This window comes from Alosa alosa, chromosome 13 (genome assembly GCF_017589495.1).
Source record: "Alosa alosa isolate M-15738 ecotype Scorff River chromosome 13, AALO_Geno_1.1, whole genome shotgun sequence".
NCBI lineage: Eukaryota > Metazoa > Chordata > Actinopteri > Clupeiformes > Clupeidae > Alosa > Alosa alosa.
This window is the reverse complement of record NC_063201.1, coordinates 26,076,877-26,096,782: the sequence shown is the minus strand read 5'-3', so window position 1 is coordinate 26,096,782 and position 19,906 is coordinate 26,076,877. Positions and strand designations below refer to the sequence as shown.

Genomic DNA, 19,906 nt, shown 5'->3' with positions numbered 1-19,906 from the left:
CTAACTTATGACTTCCAGTGGGTTGTTTGGCCTGTAGATGGTAATGTTTGAGCTAAGTGGCAGCAGCCATTAATTTGAGATCCCTGTGGTCCTTCAGATAGAATCTTCTATAAGTGTCTAATTCTTTGTGGAAAGCTTTCAGAAGATGAAGTGTGATGGCTTGTCTATGCGCTGGTCTAAGGGTTTGTATTATTGACATCTGCCATGAATACATGTTACTATCAAACCACAAATTCACACAGACACACTAAGCCTTGGGAATGTATTGCACACATCCATATGGATTCATAGAATGCCAATTGATGATTCGAAGAAAAAAAAAAAAACAGGAAAAATTCACATTGTTAGAAAAATGTTTTTTTTTTTTTATTCAACACTTATTTCATGTTGTACAGTTTTAAGACATCCTCATAATTAGATAAAGCTGTTAAACTAAAATACAGTACATTCAAAATATGTGTCATGTCCATGTTAATAGCTTAGCACTGTGATACAGTACGTACTGATTATATAATTTTGTAACCACACACTGTGTTGTAACATAGTATTGCTGCAAGCAGGTGAGAACCTATTTTGTAATATGTTCGCCTTCGAGCATCTCTATTCTGGTCCTACCCTGGCTTGTGGAAGAGTTGCCGTATGTATGAATGTAAGTATGCATGTTTGAATGTAGAAACCAGTTTGCTTCAAGCAGATGAACAGGTGTGAAGTTCGCCTAAGACCTGAGCAATATCTTAAGACTACACATTCTCCACAGTGTGTAAAGGGAGCATTTTGTTTCTATGGTAAAATAAATACAGATTGCATAAGCCTGCTACATGAACAAGAGGTTTGTTGCCAAGTAGTTGGGCCCATTCACTGGATATATAAAAGACTATGGAATACAATTTCTTCTTTTTAGTGTGAGATGGCTTATTATGTACTGTGTATAGAGAAATGATGTGACTTATATTACCATATAACATGACTATGCTACCATAATAGAATGATCAGTGCCAAGTTTTTCTATATATGTTGAGGTACTTAATTCCTATGTTCTGAGTACTTAAAGCAGGTTGGATATATGCAACCAGGTCTCATGACATACAGTTCATACTTTCCAATACATGTTTTTCTGAGGCTAATTTTATAGCTCGTGAATATTGCATTTCAGTGTCTCATGTGACAGACGATTATACTCCCACACAGGACTTCTTACAACTCTTCTCCGATTCAAACTGGTTCCTGTTGCCTCCACATCCTCCATACCAGAACCGGGCACACGCATTGGCATTGCGGTCATAGTACCATTTGACCTCATAGTCCCGGCACGGACCTGGTTCCAGGGTATCTTTGCATTTCTCATCTGGAAAAGAAGCAAGAGTGAAAGTCACTTGTCTGCTGGATTTACATCTAGTAAACAAAAATCCATTATGTTGAATTTAAAATGTAATTCCAGTTGAAAGATGGCTGGTTACCTTTCTATCTTTATTGACAGATAACTAAATAACTGGATTGAAAAAATCATAGTTCACACACATATTTGTGGAGGGGAAATGATGGCCCACCTTGTGTAAAGTTGCTGGGTAATGTGATGGAAGATTCTAGGCTTGGTGCAGGAGGAGACTCCGGCTGTGTGGGGGACCTGTGTTCAGGCCCATTGGGATGCCAGCGTGGCTCCTCAGGGGGCACATAGGGGAAGGGAGCAACTCCGCCATTGTACCACCAGGACTTCCCACTGTCCACTCTGCTTGTAGCGTCTATGCTGGGTCTTGCTGGATCTTCATAACCCCCAGGAGCTCCAGGCTGCTTTTCAGATTGACAGAAGTCTTGCAGCAGTTAATTCCTGACACTGTCATGTTCAGTTCAGATCCAAATTTTATCTATTATTTATTCCTGGGATGTGACATTAATATATGAGGTGATGTTTATTAGGATATTTAGTGATTTGTGAGTTTATGTATGCTAATAAAATCTCTCGTGATTCCTTTCAAGATTCCTCTTGTAATGCTTCATTGACTGCTAGATGGAGGTATTGCTCAGGTCCGGAGTCAGTGATGACTCAGACCATACATTTATTGAGGATTAGACTGATTAGACTGGGATCTAAGTCCACGCTCAGGTCAGTGGCGCACTTCCACATACCATAAGCAGCCTAACAGACGAACACATTTCACATTACCCCTGTGTGTGTCCTCCTGTGGTCTCCGGTAAACGTGGGCGTGTCCGTCCTCTCGGGCTGTTCCCGAGTCTCTGCCCACGGGGTATGGGTGCCCGGCGGGAGGTTGGAGCTGGGGAACCGGCTGAACTGGGCTCCGTCATTAGTCTCGCAGATTTTCTTGAGCAGCTGGCGCTCCAGAGCTGCGATGAGTCACAAGCGCGCACGTACACACACACACACACACACACACACACACACACACACACACACACACACACACACACACAAGAACAACATACTGAAGAACTGGAAGTTCCCTGTGTAAACACCACAATACGTCCCAACAAAATTCTTCTGTGCTGGATCAGATGCAAAACCTTCCACCACAAGAAATCGGAACACCAAATCTTCCCAGAGGACACTCGCACACAATATTCCACTCGTGCACTCCACTGTGTAGCTCAGTGTTTACTTCAGTTTTCCAACAAAATACTGTACATTAGTAGACAGATAATCAGTTTGCCAAACTACTACCTTCTTTCAAATAACAGATATCAGGTGTTGAAATGGGTTTTCTGGTACTATGACATTTTTACATACGGTATAGTCTTTTTGAGTGTATCCAAATGCATACCTGGCAGTGTGGCAAAGTCACTGATCAAATGAACATGCTCATCATCTGGGTCAGTTGCCATGATGTTGAGCTCCTGCTTGAAGTCCCCAAAGAACGGGTCACTCTGGTTGACCACCCCGATGACAAACATCTCAATGTTGGACAAGTGCGCCTCCCGGACGGCATCCTCCAGCTTCACCTGGTCGCGGGTGTCCGTCTGCCCGTCGGTGATCACCACGGCAATTTTGCGCACGCCCGGCCTGGCCGCCCGGAACTGCTCGTTGGCCTGCCGCAGGGCGCTGCCCGTGTAGGTGCCCTCGCCCAGGTAGATCATGCGCCGCACGGCGGACTTGACGTGGTCGCGCGGCGCCACCTGGGACAGGTTCACCACCACCACGTTGATGTGGCTGTACAGCACCACGCCCACGCGAGTCACGTCCGGGCTCACGGACACCTTGTCGATCAGGCCGTTCACAAAGTCCTTGACCACGTCGAAGTTTTCTGGGCCCACGCTCTCAGAGCTGTCGATCACAAAGACCAGCTCTAGGGGGCTCACTCTGCAGCGCACCCCACAGCCTGGGAAAGGGCAAGAGGCCACAGATGAAGAAAGAGCTCCCGTAATATATGGAATATTTAAATGAATAACAGTTCATGATATTTTATTTATGGAGGTTATTTAGTGCCGTAGTCATACATAACTGTGTGTGTGTGTATGTGTGTGTGTGTGTGGGGGGGGCTTTAATCAGACAGGACAGTAGAGAGTGACAGGAAGCAAGAGAGAGAGAGAGAGAGAGAGATGGGGTGTGACTGGGAAATGTGACTGTGTGACTGGGTCAGACTCAAACCTGGATCCCTGTGGGCACCTGGACCCGAATATGTTACGGGCTCTATAAGCAGTTGCCCCCATACTAAATCACTCCTATACTTTTACCAAAAGCCTCCAGTCTTAGAAATTGCAATACACCTCACAACTTACTCACTAACTCTAGGAACATAAAGAAGCAAGATCTAGTATTGTATTGAAGTTAGATGATGATTTTTCTTTCAAAAGGATTGAGCGTAGTTATCACATACCACATATTGACCGGACAATTTCAATGACCTCTTCTCTCTATTGGATGTAAATTGGAATAGATTTGTGAAGAAATACATATTAGCAATGGTCAACAAATATTAACATAATGACATGATCATAAAGTATATTAATAGTTTAAAAAGTATATGAATGCTTTACAGTCACTCACTGTCAGACCAGCCTCCCCCTTTTCTCCAACTCTGCCCTATAATAGAAGAGACATTTCTTGGCTTCAGAGACAGACACATCTTTACATTGAAGTCAACAGATCAACACTGAGCCCATCCCACTCTCTACTATGGGCAAATCAATATGAGCATGATGACCACTCTGAAGACAGACCAGTGATCAGGAGGGTAATGCAGCATACCACAGGTCCAGCTGACCCAGGCTCTCCATGTCCTCCTATGTCACCCTTCTTGCCCTTCTCCCCTGGGAAGCCTCTGTCCCCCTACAGGCTCACAACAAACAACACATTATTTACATATTTATTTATTTACTTATTCATTTGGCTGACGTTTTTTTATCAAAAGCGACTTTCACACGTCAATCATTATAAGGGCCAGTCGCCTCACAGCAACTGCATGCTTCAGCTCCTTAGCTACTATGTTACCAGAACATTTACATCAACCAGACATAACGAATGCTGGTACGGTGTGTGCACTGCAGGATGGCCACCTGGGCTTTGTCTGGCATGTCCTACCTTCGCACCTGTTAGGCCCTCTCCTGGAGGACCTCTTGGGCCTGGGACTCCCTGATAGCCACTATCACCCTGGAGTGAAGAGGACAACACACCAGGTAAACAACTATTAGTGCTTAGTAAGCAAAATGGTCGCAAGGCACACAACTTTAAGTGTCACCTAACTATTACAGTATAGTATTAGCAGGCAACTTCAAAGCCAACTCTTAAAAACATCATATTAACAGAGAGTGAACTCAGGACCATATTAACAAATAGGATCTTGACCTTTGGCCCTTGGATGCCTTCCCCAGGAGGGCCCTGTGGACCTGGTGGGCCCAACGGACCCATGGAACCCTAGAACACACGGATCAGAACACTTCACCTCATGCATTTTAGCACAGGAACCTATTTAGTACAGGAACGTATTTAGCACACAGTTTTATGCACAGTGGCATAAACAGCCAACCCATTTTACACCATATCACACAAAACACACAATATACTTCACATAACTAACTTGTGGACTTTCTCTTTTCTGGATTAAAGAGCAATAATGTGATAGGAGTAAAACAATAAAGGGCCTAACTATCAGGAGGAGGAAACACTGTGTAATACAGGATCTCACTAGATTGGACAAGACTTTGCATAACATTCCCTGTCAAATGACTACATATAACTTCCAAGGTTTTTTAAACTATGCGAGAGCTGTCAGTGATATGCATATGATATGCTAATTGTGCTCATTGTGTATCCTCTCACCTTGGGTCCAATCTGTCCTGTCCCTGTTGCCCCGGGAAACCCAGGGAGTCCTGTGGCGCCACGGTCTCCCTGAGGGATAAAAAACATTTCCAAAAGAATTTTGATGCAAAGGTTTGACACCAAGACTGAATATTTCTTTCTATGCTACAGTATGTTTTGTGATTAAAATGCATTTTGCTTTTTTCCCCTAGCAGCTAGAAGCATCTAGAACTGATTAAAATAAAGCACTGATTAAAATTAAGGCCACCGAAGAGAAAACTTGAGTTCTGCTAGATGGTTGACTTGCCTTTGGTCCTGGTAGACCTCTTCCCTCTGGACCAGGTTCTCCTAGAGGTCCCTTTACTCCTGGGACTCCCTAATAAGTCAAACATGGGATTTACCTCCAGTGGTTGATTATTATTAGTTAGTATTGTTACAACTAACAGACTTTCAAGTTGTAGCTGTTGTGGTGGAGCTAATTTTCAAAAAGGCTGCTATTACCTGTGGGCCAGGATAGCCCTCCCCTTTGGCCCCAGGTAGCCCAAGTGCTCCAGGTATTCCTCTCTCACCCTTCAACAGGAAGAACACATTCATCTAATCTGAGCACAGGGGACACTCCGTGTTCTCATTAGGAAGGATAGATGGATGGAGGGATGAAAGCAATGGATGAACAGATGTATGTATATATAGACGGATGAACAGGTGGATGTATGGATGGATGAACAGGTGGATGTATGGATGGTTGTGTTCTGTTGCGTACCTTCGGGCCTGCAATACCAATGCCGGGTTCCCCCACTGTGCCTGCAGGACCGACTGGACCCGAGTCTCCCTGGAGTTGTAAAGTTGTGAGTGAAAAAGTTGTAAGTGAAAAAATGGAAAATGCTGAACGTTGGATAACCCGATATTGGCAACTTTCATTTGCCATAATGCTGCGTCAAACAAAAAATATAATGCTGCCTATCGAGTTATTCTACACGGCATTTGCTTCCTTCCTAAATCTGCCAGACCATGAATCAAACCTCGAACAACTGATCAATACAAATCAACCAGGCACTGATAAAGCACCACAGTGTACCTTTTCTCCTGGTATACCCCTCCCTGGAGGTCCCACGCTTCCTGGTGGACCAGGAGAGCCAGGGCTTCCCTAGTCAGATATCAATGAACATTATTAGTAATTCAAACAAATAATCACATACAAACAGACATCATTAGCTATTTAAACTTAAATTTATAATAGAATTAAATATCAACAAACATCATTAGTAGCATAAACAAATAATCAAATATAAACAAACATCATATTTGTGCCTCATCAGCACCACTGTAGTTTAAGCAACTTTTAAATACTGTGAGTGAGTGGCTTTTAAACTGACTGTTGCTTGCATTGCATTAAATTGCATGAGGACACTAAGCTTATATTTCCCTTCTATATCAGTAGAAATTACTTTAAAATGTCTTGATTCTTTGTTGACACCATAGTGGTCATCGTGGTGCTCACCTTCGGTCCTGCAGGCCCGGGAGGCCCCGCCCCCCCAGGCTGGCCTCGTCCACCTCTGTCCCCTCTGTCACCCTGCAGGAGTCAGCTACAGTTAGTAAACAGGACCAGCAGGACATATATTTCATTGCCTTTGGGTCAACATTTCTATTTCGATGCTTGAAAAACCCAGTGAAATGCTCTTAAAGGCTGTTCTGTTTTTTTGATGGTATATAAGCTTGGTTGTTGATTGGCCGCTGTGGAAAATTCCCTACCCATAGCACTAACAAGGTCAAGGCCAAGGCATGATGTGGTTTATTATCCACAAGTAGGAAATTCATGTGGTCACCATTACACGCTCCATTGTTAAAAGAGCCTACTGCATAACAACAAAAACAAATACAAAAGCATTTAAACATAAAAGAACAAGGACAAGACAGACACAACAGTAAACATTGAAGAAACACCTCTCCTGTGACCTGTGTGTATCTGAAATGTAAATCCACATCATATATTTTGAAAAAGGACTAAAATAATGACTAGATACAGCAGACGGCCAGTGTACCTTTACTCCAGGTGAGCCCCTTCCAGGTGGGCCATCCTGCCCTCTAGGCCCAGGTAAGCCTGGATCACCCTGACAACGATACAAATTACATGAGAAATCCTCATTTATTAAAACACTCAAGGACAAATACCAGTAGTAAATGTACAGTAAAATAACACGCTAAAAACATGTTCAATACGAATCCACTATGACTCTCTGTAGGTGATGAAAGTGAACAGATGATTCCAGCCTTCCCAATATTCCCACATCACTCTCGCATTATTCCCAGAATTCCCACCTTTGGCCCTGAGGCCCCATCAACTCCAGGGATGCCAGAGGCTCCAGCCAAACCTGGTAGACCAGGCTCCCCCTGGACAAGAGACATTAAAGACTTAGACCTGCGCAAATCCAGATTTACAGATCGGCAAACCAGATGATTAGTTTATGCATCACTTAAGAAAAGAATGGTGCTGTATATCATATGGACTGCAGCTCTGCCAACAAGCTCAGATATACAAAAAACATGTTTCCAACACATTAATGTGTATGTAAAATAATATGTGGCATTCTGCTATTGTATTATAGGTTATGTGAATAAATGAAATGGTACTTTTGGACCAGGATTCCCAATAGACCGCTCTCCAGGGAGTCCGGGTTCACCGGTGAAACCTTGGTTTCCCTGACAACACAATGTGTCAATTTAGAACACCACATCCTTACCACACATAAAAATCAAACTGACTGTATGGATAAATCAACATCTAGTGTGTGTTTACAGTAAACACACACACATACACTACACCACACACCACACAACTGAGTACATACTGTATGGAAGAGAACATTAAAATGCAAAGTCACAGCAAAAAAAAAGCCCCTAATTAAGCTCACAAAACAACCGGATACTTGACAGAGAAGTCTTACCTTTGGTCCCATAATCCCCAGGCCTGGAGGCCCCCTCGGACCAGGTGGGCCTAATGGCCCTTGGTTGCCCTTGGGAAAGGATGATACAATTATCATCAATACCGATTATTACATATTAATCCTAACATATGTTTGCTGAAATGTGTCAACCACTCTTGATGAGTTGATTCTGTCAAACCTTCTCTCCTTGGATTCCCAGTCCAGGAGCTCCCACTGGCCCTTGAACACCGGGGGGTCCTGCACCTCCCTACAGCAACACAATCCATGAATGTACCTTCACAACCTCCCTACAGCAACACAACCCATTACCTTCACAACCTCCCTACATCAACACAACCCATTACCTTCACAACATCCCTACAGCAACACAACCCATTACCTTTACAACATCCCTACAGCAACACAACCCATTACCTTCACAACAAGCTGGAAATACTAGTTGACTGCTGCGGACAACACCGACTAGTGATTTTAATATTTGACTAGTTGATGTAACCCCTAACAGGATTCATATAGAACTACACATCACCTCATGATATACTCTACCTTATCACCTTTGCTTCCAACTCCTGTTTGACCACGGCCACCCTTGGGGCCCTCGTAGCCTCTTTCCCCCTGTGACATGAGCAATGACAGATGCGGGTGTGGGGTGAGTGAATCAGTTTCAGATATACAGTACATACTGTACGTATCTAATACAGCACTTCAATGAATATCATGTCACTGTATTTTTATTCTCTTTCATTATCATTAGACATTATTATTTTATTATTAGACATCCTTATTATTTATATTTTTGCGGCTTTTGTGCCTGTGGAAGCAGGTGCCAAGTGGACACTCTCCGGGCACTTACACTTGAATGTGGTATGGACACTTTATCCACTTGCGCCACAGTGTGTGTGTGTGTGTGTGTGTGTGTGTGTGTGTGTGTGTCCCACATGTCATTCTGACTTTAAAGGTCTGTTTACTACTCACCTTGGGTCCGGGTAGACCCTCACCTGGGACGCCTTGAATGCCCTGTGGCCCTGGTGCTCCTGGGGGGCCCTTTAAACAGACACATTATCACACAATCATTCACTCACCTTCCTCAGAGGGTATGCCAAAGTCATAAACTAGGCTTACACTATGTTTTAGTTTGATGCTATTTCTATGCAAGAAACCTCTGCTGACAAGAAGACTACAGAAATACATCACGAGGGTCGATTGAGAATACAAGTAGAAAAGTCAATACTGCTTTTTGAAAGAATGTACAGTTTAACTTAGAATGTTGAATATTTTTCTACACAGGGCAGTGGGTCTGTGGCCTCATTTTAAGTTGAGAATATCTGGCGAGTCCTGAAGTTAAAAAGGTGTCCAGATGTCGGCTAATCCTTCAAAAATTGCAACTCAAATCTTGATGTGGTACCGCTGTGTAATTCTTGCAAAATACCTCTGTGGTTCATGAGAAAAATTATCTACCATTACATCTGTGACCCTTGTGTGAAGAATCCATTCACACTCATGCCAGGTTCCTATCCACATAAATAAGAATCTGACAAAGATATGAAAAGGCAAGTTTTAACTTACTGCTTGACCTGGCTGTCCAACCCCTACAAGACCAGCAGGTCCTGGCCGTCCTTGGTTGCCTTTGTCACCCTGAAATCCACCATGGAATAAAATAAAGTTAAAGTTGACTGGTATTTCACAGACGCTTTTATTCAAAGCGACACAGACTCGCTGCGGCGAGTTCTGGAATCAAACCCAGGTCGACAAGCCATTGCTTCACCCGTCACAATGCATTGCATCAGCACATTACATTGCACAGTTTATATCTCTCCTCTTTGGGCACATATTAAAAACTGTTAGCAAACATTGTGTATGCATTAAGCATGGTAGTGTTCACTTCCAAATGAGTGAATGATAACTACTATAAATGATGAATGTTAAATAATCTTGGTAATGTGTTCTTGTAATGAGAGATACAGCATATATGGTTAGTGTAATAAAAACTATGCCCTGACCTTTTGACCTGGGAATCCTATGCCAATGTCTCCTTGTAGCCCAGAAGCACCAACAGGTCCCCGATCTCCCTGAAATAAGATAAAGAGGCCACAAATTGAACAGCAGCCTCATTAAGCTCTTATAAATGTGCTGTAATTTCAATAAATACATTATTATAATATTCTGTTGTAAAAATAATGCAACAACAATTTATGTAAAGCGACCTTGGGTTTGAGAAAGGCGCTATATAAAATAAACATATTATTATTATTATTATTATTATTATTATTATTATTATTATTATGTGTTTACTGTTTCTACTAATAATAGAGTGATCTAAAATGGCATACAAGGGATCATGGGAAAATGTGTGTGGCTTATGGTGCCATTTTAATGTCACAGATTGTCTATGCAATGATCAGTCTTCAAGAGTTATAAAACTGTCTTGTGGTCAAAGTGCCCCTTGTTCTGTCATACAACCTCCCCCACAGAAATATCACATTCAAACTGAGACGGCTCCATTTTGAAAAGGTCAGCTCATAAGTATTCTGGAAGCCCAGACAGTGTGAAAACAGCCATGCCACGGACATAGACAAACGAGGGAGGGGGCACTTTGGCAGTCTTTGTCTGCCTGTAAGTGTGTGTGTGTGTGGGGGGGGGTTTAGCTGGCTGAGGTTCAGCAATCTTAATTTGGGCCCTTATGGGTGCGTGTGGATGTGTGGGGTGGGGGGTTCTTACTTTAGGCCCTGGGAGTCCCTCTGAGCCTTGGTCCCCTGGAGGGCCCAAATGACCCTGAAGTTTAAATGACAAAAATAAAACATCAGTTGTCATGAATGGCCAATGGCCAATAAGACACAGTATACAATACCTAATACATCCTGAAACATACACTACCAGTCAAACGTTTGGACACAAACGTTTGACTGGTAGTGTATAACTCAAACAAATAAAATTGGTGTGAAGTACTTAAGTGATGTAAATGCCTGATGTGTGATGAAGGTAGGGCTGTGCTTTCAATATCGAAATATCGATATATCGTATTCGTATCGCCACTTGTGCAATATATCATATCACTGCTGCCGCCAAATATTTATATTTTTATTAAAGCATGAAGCGATATTTTTGCAATTTCTTTGTATTATTTGTCTGCTGAATTATCAGTATCATGTGATCTACATATAGATAGATAGATAGATAGATAGATAATATAGATAGATAGATAGATAGATAGATAGATAGATACTTTATTGATGAACATTCACTGCCAGGGTGGTTCCAGCTCTATGTTTACATTTTCAGTTAAAGGTATTGCAATATGTCACAATATGTATTGTATTGCAATATATTGTGATGTATTGTATCGTGTCCCATGTATCGTGATGTGCATGGTATTGTGAGGTCCTTGCCAATACACATGTCTAGATGAAGGTACATAAACAAACCATAGTCATAGTACATAACATGGCTGAAATGTAAACAATACAATGTGGCTGCATGGGGTACTGTGATCTGCAGCCAACACACCACACCCTCCTCCAGTATTTGCCTCCTTTGTCTAATATTGGCAGCTCATCAAGGTCTTTTTCTCCCTCCAGAGAAGGCAAAGGCATAGCAATCCTATTGTGGGTCTTTCTATCAACTGAACAGCTTGTATTGTGTTCTTATTCCACAAAAAATACCAGTACATCAATGGAGCTTGCACAGAAGTCCTATTTGTAGTAGTATAGATTGTACCAGCAGTAGTGGAGGTATAGTAGCAAAGAAGTAACAGCAATGTAAGCAGTAGTAGTAGTAACAGGAGGGGCTGGGTGTCTCTAAACTCTCAATAGCTCATCACAGCAAAACAGTCGCTGTCATCATGCCAATGCTGGAGGGCAAAGTTGAGCTGTGCGACTCTGCGCCTGGGCTAATCCCTCGGCACAAAGTCCACTCCTGAAAAACAAATAATATCCTGCAAGGCTGGATTCACTGCTTTAGATACACGTTAGCCTCCGGATTAGCTTTAATCCCTAATTCACATTCCATAAGTGCACGGGCGGGGAAGAAGACTCAGCTCCGTATACATTTCCCTTTTTGGCGAGGTACTCTTGTTTTGGTTGTTACAATCGGGATTAATAAAGATGTTGTAATCAGTTTATTCAGATATACTTCACTATACTTGAAATTAGCCTTCTGTTCATGATATAACCAGAACATAAACATGGATATCAAACCATAGCAAAATATTGCTAATTAAATTTCCCTGAAACATAAAAATAATTTGCTCCCTAATAAACAGTAGAAATGATTATTATTTTGTATCACAATATTAATAAAAAAAATAATAATCCCTTATCCCTCTGTGATTAACCTTCTTAAATGCACAATTCAGGACAAGACAGACATACTGTACCTGCTCTCCCTTAAATCCCCGTGGCCCAGACAGTCCCATCAGGCCCTGTGAAAACATTGCCATGGTCCAGTTAGTCTCTGCACAACTGGTCCCAGGCTACATATGGACTGTACTGTTGTGTGTGATGGAAAGGTCTTACCGTGTCTCCTTTCACCCCCGGGGCACCGCAGTCCCCTCTCTCGCCCTGCAGCATAGTTCACATGAAGTCACGTGATATCATGATCAGCCACGTAAAGTGGGAATGAGTGTAAATGATCACTACTGGTTATCCTCTACGGATGTGAGCAGGGGCTGAGGTATGTATGGGATCATACTTCAGCAACCAGGACTTAATGATGTTAATCAGTGGTGTGCCTGCTAGATTAATGTTTATGATGATGCTTACAGTCATGATGGACTAGTCTGATGGATACCTGAGGAACACTCCATTGATCAAAGATACATTACCTTATCACCTTTAAAACCTGACGCCCCCTGTTGATACAGACAAAAAAAAAACAATGCACAAATTATCGACAACATCCGATTATATACTAAAAAAATATTGAATGAAAGACTGAAACCAATTGCTATGTTTACAGTTTACAGTTTACCTCTTCGCCATCGACGCCAGGCCTGCCATCCACACCAGGCGGCCCCTGGTAGCATATGACACAGGAGAGGCACAGACAGCAGATGTTGATGAATCCACACACACAGATACCCACTCAGCCAGTCAAGCAATACACAAATCAACCCATCCATTTGTAGGGCAACTAACCAAGCAATCAGTTAACCAATCAACCAATTAACCAATTAACCAAACAATCAATCATCCAAACAATCAACTAACCAACCAACCAGCCGATCGGTCAATCAATCAATCAAACAATCAATCAATCAATCAATTCAGATATGTACTCATACCATTGAGCCCTTTGGCCCTGGAGGCCCATCGTATCCTGCGTCTCCCTTTTTGCCCTAAATGTAGAGGGAAATTGGTAATTCATTTACATACATAAGCACTAATCTCTTTATAAGGCTTGACAACATTTATGACAAGTCTTTTCAAATGGCTTAAATTATAAATTATTATTGAGAAATGCAGAATATAAGCAAAGTGCTAAATTCAACTGATGGAATTTGAACTCACTGGACTTCCTGCCAGGCCTCTGTCTCCCTTCTCACACGCACACACCAGAGGTTGTGCCTTGAGACACTAACATGTCACGGAATAATGGAGTTAGTTAATGAAGTTACATTAAAGTTAGAACTGCCAACCTGCTGAAAGTATTTAAAAGATTGTAGATTTGTGATACTTTCTGATGCAATAACGTTGTATAAAGAAATACTTACACCCTCTTTAGCAATGGCACTCTGTGAAAACAAAAATAGACAACATGCTGATGAGTATGCCTGCAAAGTATCTTAGAGTAGGCCTACATTACTTGCAAAGTATCTTAGAGTAGGCCTACACTACTTGCAAAGTATCTTAGAGTAGGCCTACACTGCTTGCAAAGTATCTTAGAGTAGGCCTACACTACTTGCAAAGTATCTTAGAGTAGGCCTACACTGCTTGGAAGAAATCTAGCAAGGACATAGTGAATGATTTCCCCCTTCTTCCCTCTCCCCTGCCAAGCAATGACTCCCAGTAAAGACCCTCTGTTTAGGATGGAAATGGGAAATGTAATGCCATTCAGTTTGTACTTCAACACAGTCCCCACTATTGTCTGTCTGTAGACAGGGCTTAACCCCCAGGGCGCTGCCAGCCACTTGTGTGTGCATATGTGGAAAATCTTCTGAGGCACACTTTCATTCAGGCATTGACAAGTGACCTTCCTCTGGGGACACCCAGCTGAGATTTACGCGAATTGTGTTCCATACAGCAGACAGACAATAGCAAGTGGGATTTTTTATTTATATCGGTTGCTAATGTGAAGTTATTTGCCTTGTGATCGAATTTTCCGGTATAAATCTCTTACACTTTATGCTGTCTCTGTAGCGTCACGCAGGCATCCATCTGGAATATTCCAAGATCATAAAGGGGCACCAAAACAAATGCCTCTGATAATCAGGTCTGCCTACATAGTTCTGTTGGCTAAAATAATGTATGTTATTTGTTGTGAATATGAACTTGCAAAGTTGAAGTTAGAAGTTAGTTAGTCAAGAGAAACACTGGTTACCCAAACACCAAGTCCTCAAAGGCAACACTATATCTTAAGACAATGGACACTGGTAAAGTCCATCAAAAACCCAAGTAACTGCAACAGGTTCTGTTATCCCCAGGAAATGTGTGACTTGATGAAGGTAGGCTAAGTAAGCACACAACGTACCACACAACCATGGCCCCCATCCTGGCTTCATTTCATTGGTTTCATTATTTTGAACCTGTAGTGATGGTGTACTACCACCACCTTATAGCACCACCCACAGCCAAGATTTCAACAGTGGTTAACAAAACATAGAGGTCTCAAAGCCAGGAATCCACTATAACTTTTTTTGATTTGATGGTGTCAAACAATGGGTGTGTGGACTCTACTTACAATCTCCTTGAGAAGAGTCTCCTCCAGGTTGGCCTCTGTGAGGGAGTGGACGTACATCTTGGCAGGAGAGCTGGCCATGGAACGCAACTTGGCACTACTCTGGCTCTGCCGCGCCTGGTCCGAAAGGCCGAGGGCAAAGAGCTTGATGCCGCTGCCCTTCGCCTCGGCGGATGCCGCGATCACATCCGGGTTCCTGGGGTGGTCGGAGCCGTCGGTCATGAGCAGTGCCACGCGCACGCTCTCCGGCTTGGTCTCCTGGGCGAAGAGCTGCGTGGCGTTGGTGATGGCGTAGGTGGTGTACGTGCCCTGGCCGATGTAGGCCATCCTGGCCACGCTCTGCAGGAAGTGCTCCAAGCTCTGCCAGTCGGAGAAACGCTGGTCCACGAATACGGTGCTGCTGTACTGGATGGCGGCCAGTCGGATGTCCAGTTCCCAGCCGCCCGGTTGCAGCTGCGCGACCCCGCGGCTGAACGTGTCCACGAAGGCCTTCTGCCTCTCGAACAGGAGGTGCTTGGCTCTCTGAGCTGTCCAAGATAAACGCCAGCTCCAGGGGACACACTTGACCTGCGAGGAGTTTTAATGTGGGAAGACGGCCCCCAGGGGAGAAAATTCAAAAACTCCAACTACTGTATGTTGTGGCTAAGAAGGAATGAGAGTGACCACACACTAACAGTCCACTGTGTCTTACTACAAAGACTTTGAAATGTCATAGCAGGGGACGATATGTGGGAGTGCACAAGTATGTGCCAGTCTATGATATCCAGTCCAGTCATTATATACACAGATACTTCAGTGCCAAGTTCCGAAGACTACAAAGTGTTTCTAATTTTAACTAGGACAACAAAAGCAAGTAACAGAGTAGGAAATATATTACATTAGTCATTTCAATTGATATGTGCAAAACTCATTATATCTTCATAGAAAAGTATTATATCTTCATTGGAAAGAAACAATCTTACCCCTGCTATTGCCTCTTGGTCCCGTGGGTCTCCTCTGGCCCCTAGTCTTAGGTGAAAGGGCCAACAGTACCAGGAAGAGCAGCAGGACTTTACCCATGCTGTCTAATATCACACGGCCTGGTCTTGGACACACAAATATATACTGATGGGTTTCCTACCCGATGACAGACCCAAGTAAGGGACAACTATTTGAAACTGCTTTCAGAATAGTAAATATATATATATATATATATATATAAAACCTGAACAAAATCATCTTTAAGGGTGAACAAAAACATTACAAGCAGTACAGATAGTGATTTTTGATTGGTTAAGAATAAATCCGCTTGTGATGACCTGGCACTCATATCATCACATATGGTTTTACTCTCCAACAGCACGTTCCTGACCTATGGAGACAGCTGTCGTCAAATGCCTCATCATGTCAATCATTGACTTTTGAGATATTTGGCTTAGGCTACTACGTGAATAGTGGGTTTATTTGACGCAGCATTTAACTGTAACTTGCTGTGTCGAAAGTTAAACATTCATCAAAACATATTAAAGTTAGTTGAAGCCAGTTGGCAAAACTGTCGTTTTTAAAGATAAGTCATAACCCTCCCACTCTGTCCGGCGCTTGAAAACTCATCAAATGATTAAAACACTTAAATAGAACGCTACACTTGTGAACAGTAAAAGAAGAATACTGTAGGCCTATGCCACACACACGCTACACTTGTGAACAGTAAAAAAAGAGTATGCGAATTATTAGTTTTTCAAACAATAAATGTCGTGTGAGCATATTCGTCATCTTTTGACCTTTCCATTTTCGATTCCCCAAATCTGCCTGCTTTAATTAAAAAATATTTCACTTAATCACTTCTGACTTCTAAAATACATAAATATTGCATTCGCAACCATGCCGCGTAAAGAATGTGAGGTGTGGAAATTGTACAGATGTTAATTGCTTACCTTTACTCTCATTAAAACGAAGTTGTAACTCATGTAGTGGTTTCTGCGTGCAGCTGCTTCTCCATTACAGGTTTTAGTGCGCTGATTCTCAACGAAGAGGAATTATCCTCCCAATGGGATGGAGCGCTTTTTTGAGGAGGGTCGGCAAACTCCACGAACTATTATTAGATAAACCTCTCTCACCAACAGTCGTGACATGATTCATTATAAAGGGGTAAATTTAAAGGTAAATACAGTTTTAGCATGTCATTTTTGAAAAAAAAAAAAATTGTTTGCAGGGCAATATAGCCTAGCTATTGATTGGTTACAACCCGTTCTTACAGCAACAGCAAATGACTACTGCAGTGTGAAACCAGATGTAGTTGTTGTGATTGTTCCTGTTGGAGATTATTTGGATGGGGCAGGCAGACTACCCCTCTTTCCATTCCAACTTGAAGGACGCCTGCGAATTTGAAAACCAGTCATGGTCCCCATTGAGTACTTTGGAGGAATTGCTCAACATTGTTTCCTGTGGAACTGTGGAATCATAAATCCACCCACCTGGAGTAACCCAAAGAAATAATGAACCAAAGCGTATATTTAGATTAAAAAAGCCTTGCACGTTTGAAAGTGCTCTGTAGCCTACTGAGTAAAACTATTTCGAGTAGGCTACATTATATTCAAGCCCCGCTCAGAGCCTATGAAGCTGGCAGAACAAGCCCTAACTACTCATCGCTGTCGAACACCTGTTTATGGTGTGCAGCCTATCAATGAATCCTAGTTCTACAATACTGCAACACATCTGTATCGGAAACCTGTTGTTCCTTTCGGCTGCAGCAGAGGGCGATATAGGCTATGCTATCCATGACCATTACTTGTATGGACTACAAATGTTAGCCGACCATAGCCTATATCAAAGCATGATTATAAAGCCCTCCTTGTTGGTGTACACCTATTTATTTATTTATGTATGTATTTATTTATTACACACATATGCACACAGTAGCATATGCGGTAGGCTTACATATTAACCTAAAATCCTTGTGTGAAAGTGTCAAAATCATTGTGAGAATTCATAGAGGCAAATTATAGTCTGATCTGAGATTTGGATTTTAATCTCAAATTGGGGAAGGATTAAAGACTATTTCTGTGTTGTGAGCTCTGTAAACTCCAAAATGAACAGAACCGTGAGTGCCCATAACAACCATAGGGGGACAGCAGAGCTCAGATAAGATGTAAGAATTGAGGTCTTTACATGTGAAAAGAGAGCAAAGGTAAGGGATGAAGGTCATGTGAGGGCAAAATCTGTCAAGGATACAACTGACGAACATGACAGCGTTGTGTGCCACTCTCCTGAACTACATAGCTAAATATCTCAAATTTCCCTCGGGATGAATAAAGTATCTATCTATCTATCTATCTATCTATCTATCTATCTATCTATCTATCTATCTATCTATCTCAATTCAATTCAATTCAAAAAAACTTTATTTATCCATGGGGCAATTTTCTCTATGCAGGCATAGTGACATATAAGACATAACACAACATATAAGACATAACACAACATATAAGACAGGACAAAAGAAAGAACAGGACAGACAAAGAAAGAACAGGACAGAGACAGACAGGAGTGTAAGGGGGGAGTTAGTCCCAGGAGAAGATGGAGGAGGGGGCTTGGAGCATATTCAAATTCAAAAGGCGAATAGCCTCAAAAGTAAAGGTGGCCTTCCTCCTGTTAGTCCTAGCCAGAGGACAGCGCAGACGCCTGCCAGAGGGCAGCCATTCAAAAACTCTGTGTAGGACATGGGTAAAGTCTTCTAGGATGCAGTTGACTTTCCTTAACGTTGCCTTGTCGTGCAGTGATGTCAGAGACTGAAGAGGGTGGCCAATGATTTTAGAACATGTGTTCACAATGCTCTGGAGGTGTTTCTTATTTTTGACTGAGAGGGAGTGAAACCAGCACATGGATGGAAAGGTCAGTATACTTTCAATAAAGGAGGTGTAAAAAATGCTGAGAATCTTCCTGTTCACTCCAAAGGAGTCAAGTTTCCTCAAGAAATAGGCCTACTGCCTCTGTTGACATTTTTAATAATCACCTCTGTATTAGAGTCTAAACGCAGTTTGTCATCAATCTAGCTGCCCATCCGTGTTCTGAATGTGTAACGAAAAATTATTTTCCATCTTCAGCTCTCCCACCTTAACATAGGCTATTAATAGAAAACTAAAACAAAATTTTATGTCGTAAATGTTGTTCATAAAATTATGCCAAGTGAAAGCAATATCTAACCTGATTGCATTTTGTTCCTGTCCGTTTTCCTAACTAGCATATTAATCACTTTAATCTTCGTTCTCATAGCTGTTATGCTCACCTACAGTGTTAGCATACAGTATTATAGGCCTGACTGGACTGAAAGGGGCAGACAGCATTTGAAGTCTCCCCTTCATCTGCGGCACTTGATATAAAAGTGTGAGGTGTGTAAAAAAAATCCCACTGAGGTGCTTTGGTCTTTAGCTACTCCAATAAGCAGCTAAATATAGCCTCTCAGTCTTTCACATCTGATTACATGCTTGCTTAGTAATTATATTGCCTTTGCACCATGAACACCCTTTTGTAGTGCTTGCTTTGTCATGGTGCGTCCCTCATTGCATGATAGATTATACGCATGTGTGTGTGTGTGTTTGTGTGTGTGAGAGAGAGAGAGAGAGAGAGTGTGTGTCTGTGTTATAGAGAGAGAAAGAGAGAGAGATGGGGGGTCAAGTATAAGTTTTATTGCAGACTTTGATCAACAACGTTGCCTTTCATGAAGCATTGACTATCCTTACCGTTCTGTTTTTGAATGGGTTGTCTCTGCCCTACATTAAGTGAGAATCACTGTAGTGTTTTTTTTAAACAACAGTTCTATTTTCAGTTTATTTGCACTTACGTCACC

At 42.2% G+C, this 19,906-nt stretch overlaps 1 protein-coding gene across 1 annotated transcript; it reads right to left on the bottom strand.

Moving 5' to 3' along the window:
- Nucleotides 1-341: 341 nt before the first annotated feature.
- On the bottom strand, nucleotides 342-15,794 carry col28a1b (collagen, type XXVIII, alpha 1b). The gene is given in 35 exon segments (XM_048261934.1): nucleotides 342-1,345; nucleotides 1,548-1,785; nucleotides 2,162-2,340; nucleotides 2,775-3,329; nucleotides 3,828-3,864; nucleotides 3,998-4,033; nucleotides 4,199-4,279; nucleotides 4,532-4,600; nucleotides 4,796-4,864; nucleotides 5,270-5,338; nucleotides 5,556-5,624; nucleotides 5,750-5,818; nucleotides 6,009-6,077; nucleotides 6,324-6,392; nucleotides 6,747-6,818; nucleotides 7,288-7,356; nucleotides 7,565-7,636; nucleotides 7,877-7,945; nucleotides 8,191-8,259; nucleotides 8,369-8,437; nucleotides 8,737-8,805; nucleotides 9,166-9,234; nucleotides 9,757-9,825; nucleotides 10,191-10,259; nucleotides 10,909-10,962; nucleotides 12,563-12,607; nucleotides 12,702-12,746; nucleotides 13,010-13,036; nucleotides 13,156-13,200; nucleotides 13,469-13,522; nucleotides 13,695-13,760; nucleotides 13,898-13,918; nucleotides 15,085-15,601; nucleotides 15,603-15,648; nucleotides 15,773-15,794. Coding segments are annotated over 35 exon segments (3,420 nt in total). The 3' UTR covers nucleotides 342-1,172.
- Between the last annotated feature and the right edge of the window lie 4,112 nt (nucleotides 15,795-19,906).